A 5,000-nucleotide genomic window follows, 5' to 3' on the forward strand; every position below is an offset into this window, starting at 1 on the left:
GCAATTGGGTAATAAAGTCGCAAAAGGTAGGAAATGCTAAAGATCTTTTTGAAAATTTACTTCAATTTTTGTTACAAGAAAGGAGAGTGTGTGAGTATCTTGAAAGTGATTTGCGGTGCTCGACTTCATCAAAAGTAGTAACAAATAGTGCTTCTTGTGACAATACAAGTGAAAATGTGAAAGATGACCTGGATGAAATGAAATTAATTCAAGGTCAACATAGTGCAATGATATCAGAGTGTTTAACCACAGTATCAAGGTTAGCAGCCCAAATGTCAAATAATCCTGATGTCAAGTGCCCTCCTAAATGGTGTTGGTATCATGGTGTAGACGGTCATTCCATTTATGATTGCTTTGCCTTCAAGAGTTTGAGCAATTATGATAAGTTTGCTCAACTCAAAAGAAACAATGCATGTTATAAGTGTGTTAACTTGGGCCATTTTTCTAAGTTTTGCAATGTGTCTGGTGTCAGTTCTTGTGATGTAATGGTCAATGGTAAAAAGTGTGGTAGGGAACATCACAAAATGTTACACTCTCTTCTATATAAACCTACTACTTTCACTGATGTAACTAGCAATTTGGTGTCTAGAGATGGTCATTTATTAATGGTGAGTGGCTTAAGGTATCACCAAAATGATATTAATGTGCTATGGGATAGTGGTAGCAATGTGTCGTTAATCACTCATCAAAAGGCCCAAGAATTAGGACTTAATGGAAGAGATGTGCAAATAACCATAACCAAAGTGGGAAATAAAACTGAGACAGTATCCTCTAAAGAGTATACAGTTCCTGTGGTGGACATCTATGGAGTGAAATGGGAAATTATTGCCTGTGGTATAGATGAAATAACTACTCCTGTTGAGAAAGTTGATATGAATGTCGTTAGTTGTTTGTTCAAAAGTTTAAACGGTCTTCACATTTCAAGACCCTTTGGAGTAATACATTTATTAATAGGCATTGATTACTGTGTCCTTATGCCTCAAGTTATTGAAACGAATGGTAACCTTCAACTCATGTTAAACCAATTTGGTTATGTTGTTAGAGGATTTCACCCGCAATTAACTTCCCGCTGTTATCAATCCAATGTCAGTGTAAGAATCAATCACATAGATATTACAGACGTCAATGAGATTACTTCAGTTCCCAGGAAAACCATTAAAGACGTGTTGGATAATTACTTAAGTATTGAGAGCCTGGGTACTTCTTGTTACCCTAAGTGTTCTGGTTGTAAATGCGGTAATTGTACCCCTGGTCAAAGTAATTGTACCCTTAAAGAAGAAAGAGAATTGGCTCAAATATCACATGGTTTATCATTTAATTCAGATAAGAATAGATGGAGTGTCGCTTACCCCTGGGTAAGAAATCCTAATCTTTTACCTAATAATGTGTCCCTTGCAACAGCTAGGCTAATAGCCACGGAAAAAAGGCTGACCAAGTTAGGACTAGGTTATTGTACGTCCTATCAGAATCAAATTCATGATATGATTTCACGGGGGGTAGCCAGGAAGCTATCCGAAGATGAAATATATAGTTATAAGGGACCTATATTCTACATACCCCATACTGAAGTTCTAAAGCCTGACTCTAGCTCAACTCCCCTTCGGATAGTGTTTAATTCTTCTGCTAGGTATATGAATTTTTCTCTAAATGAAATGTGGGCGAAGGGTCCTGACATGCTAAACTCACTTTTGGGTGTTTTACTTAGGTTCCGAGAAAATGAAGTAGCATTTGTTTGTGATTTAGCCAAAATGTATAACACTATCTCTCTGTCCTTATTTGACCAGCATTGTCATAGGTTTCTTTGGCGTGATTTCAAGGTTGATGTTAAGCCAGATCATTATATGTTGACTTGTGTCCCATTTGGGGACAAACCCAGTGGAACTATTGCTATGCTTGCTTTGAAATTAACAGCAGAGATGAGTAAGGATGAATACCCTGTAGCTACGCAGATCATTGTGAATAATAGCTATGTTGATGACATATTGGGAAGCTGTGACAGCATAGAGATTGCAAACGAACTGATGAAACAAATTGAAAGAATTATAGGTCGTGGAGGTTTTAAAATTAAGCATTGGATTTTATCTGGCAATGAAAATCATGAGAATCCCAATGTTAAAGTGACTAAAAGGGAAAAGGAAAAGGTTTTAGGAATTGTGTGGGATCCTCATAGAGACCGGTTAGTATATGAAGTTAAAATAAATTTTTCTCCAAAGCATAGGAAAATTCATACTGAACCTAACTTGGCGCCAGATGATCTCATGGTTAATGTGCCACAGTATTTAACTAGAAGAATGTTGTTAAGTCAAATCGCATCTCAGTATGATCCTTTAGGGCTAGTTTGTCCGGTAACTTTAAGAGCTAAATTGATGATGAGACAACTAATTTCCAGGACAGAGGGGATTGAAGGAAAAGTTAGCCATAATGATTGGGATAGTGCAGTGTCGACAGATATTAGGAATGAGTGGTTAAGTTATTTCCAGATGTTGTTTGAGCTTCAGTCTCTCAGCTTCCCTAGGTGTGTCAAAGTAGAAGGTACCATCGGTAAACCAATGTTGGTGATTTTCTCTGATGGGTCTAGTTCTGCATATGGAGCATGTGCTTATGTGCGATGGGAATTGTCTGATGGAGGATTCTGTTCCAGGTTGCTAATGGCAAAATCTAGGCTTGCACCACTCAAACAGTTATCCATTCCCCGGATTGAACTATGTGGGGCCTTAGTGGCAGCTAGAATGAGAGAAACTATAGTGAAGGAAATGAATTTTGAATTTGAATCGGTGATGCACATTGTTGATTCTGCAATAGTTCGTGCCCAGATTCAGAAAGAAAGCTATGGCTTTGGCACCTTTACTGCTACAAAAATTGCTGAAATTCAAAGTAAAACCGATGTGGGAGAATGGTCGTGGGTTTCAGGTGATAACAACCCAGCAGACTTGACCACCAAACCTGCTAAGCCTATCGATTTGGGTCAAGAATCCATGTGGCAAATGGGGCCGGCTTTCCTTACTCTCCCAATCAGTAAGTGGCCAATAAGGAAAGATCATATTGGTGATTTGCCTGACAGGGTGGGTGTCTTTGTTTCGCACACTTGTTTTACCGTGAATACTGTAGAAATGTCTTTAGTGTTTCAAATATCAAGATTTGAAAGTAGTGAAAAATTGCTCAGAGTCACTAGTAGAGTCCTTAAGGCTTTCAAATTTAAATCGTTCAAGGGAATATTTCAAACTCCTAATATAGATGAAATCTCTCAAGCAGAGATGTTGTGGGTGAGAGAAATTCAATCCACACTTGGTAAAGATTGGGAGTTCAGATATCGCAGACTTGGCCCTAGTGTAAATAAGGATGGTTTAATTGTGGTAGGCCAACGTATTCCTAGGTGGTTAAAGAACAATTATGATCAGGATGGGTTTGTATTACTCTCTCCTGATCATGAATTTGTCAAATTATATGTAAAAACCATGCATCGTCAATTTCATTCTGGAGTGGAAAACACCCTTGCGAAAATTCAATCTAAGTTTTGGGTACCAAGAGTTCGGAACATGATCAAGTCCGTAAAATTTAAATGCGTAACCTGTAGGAAGTTGACAAAGGAAATAGCCGGGCAAGTCATGGGACAATTACCTCTAGAGCGTCTAAAACCCTCCCCACCGTTTGCTTATACTGCTCTTGATTTATATGGACCTTTCTTTATCAGGGATACGGTTAAGGGTAGAACTAAAGGTAAAGCCTATGGGGTAATCTTTAATTGTTTATCGACCCGTGCAGTTCATTTAGATCTAATTGAGGGTTATAGTGCAAAAGATTTCCTTGATGGGCTCCGTAGATTTGTATCACTCCGAGGATGTCCTAAAGAAATATATTCTGATAGGGGTACCCAATTAACTGCTGCTGAGAAGGAACTAAGGAATGCAACAGAGATTTTTAAGATAAAGTGGATCTTCAATGCTTCTGCTGATGCACCTTGGCAAAATGGAGTCAGTGAGAGTCTTATCAAATCTGTCAAAAGGAGTTTGACCATAGCTATTGGTGATAACATTTTAACTTTCAGTAAATTACAAACCACCCTTTATGAAATAGCAAATTTACTAAATGAAAGACCCATTGGTATAAAACCCGGCTGCGATCCCGAACTAGGAAGGTATCTTTGCCCAAATGATCTTTTGCTTGGGCGTACACAAAATGAAGTCCTGAAAGGAGAATTTGAACGCTTCCCTAGTCATGAATCAAGATTGAAATTTCATGAAGGCATAACAGATACTTTTTGGAGAAAATGGATGCGTGACTTTTTCCCCACTATGCTGATACGTCAAAAATGGCATGTAAAAAAGCGTAACTTGCAAGTAGGGGATCTTGTATTGTTTCAGGATAGTAATGTGGTGCGGGGTAATTGGAAGTTAGCGGAAGTCATGCTGGCAGATAAGGGTAAAGATAAGAAAGTTAGAAATGTCACACTGAGGTACAAACCAATAAAGTCTGGTATTACATACAAGGGAGAAAGGGATGTAATTGTGAAACAATCTGCTCATAGAATTGTAGTAATTTTGCCCATCGAGGAACGTCTCGATCTACCATAGTTTAAATGAATATTTATTTGTGTGGTTATTTAAATTAAAAGAATTAGATTTGACTTGACAGTCATATGATGGTAAGAGATTTAGTTTTGTTGGTGGTGGAGTGTATCATTATAGTTTTATAATGATAATTATTGGTGTTGGCTATGTTGGTTAATATAGTCTGTGCATATTAAAATTCATTTGTTTGCACATGCGCGTTAGAGACTACTGGTGAAGGTTTCCAGGACGGTGGCTGTCTTTGGACATACTGGTTGAGGTTTGTGGTGGCGATGGTCACGTGATCAGTTGCTCCTGATATGAGGTGTGTATTACTTGGTTTAGTGGTTAGTGTAACCTAACATGTACGATTATTTATATTGTTGATGAATACTTTTCAGTACGATTGTACTCATTGTCAAAGTGATTACGAGGTATCAAATTATGCATAAA

The 5,000-nt window shown here is 38.0% G+C and overlaps 1 protein-coding gene across 1 annotated transcript in view; it reads left to right on the forward strand.

The window, feature by feature from the left end:
* The window catches only part of LOC137635799 (uncharacterized), a 6,194-nt gene extending 1,623 nt beyond the window's left edge, over positions 1-4,571 (forward strand). Inside the window, exon 2 of the mRNA XM_068368233.1 lies at positions 1-4,571. This exon is cut by the window's left edge and continues 810 nt beyond it. Coding sequence (XP_068224334.1) covers positions 1-4,571 — 4,571 coding nt within the window.
* The last annotated feature ends 429 nt before the right edge of the window (positions 4,572-5,000 follow it).

The sequence above is a fragment of the Palaemon carinicauda genome, unplaced genomic scaffold, assembly GCF_036898095.1.
Source record: "Palaemon carinicauda isolate YSFRI2023 unplaced genomic scaffold, ASM3689809v2 scaffold1765, whole genome shotgun sequence".
Classification (NCBI taxonomy): domain Eukaryota; kingdom Metazoa; phylum Arthropoda; class Malacostraca; order Decapoda; family Palaemonidae; genus Palaemon; species Palaemon carinicauda.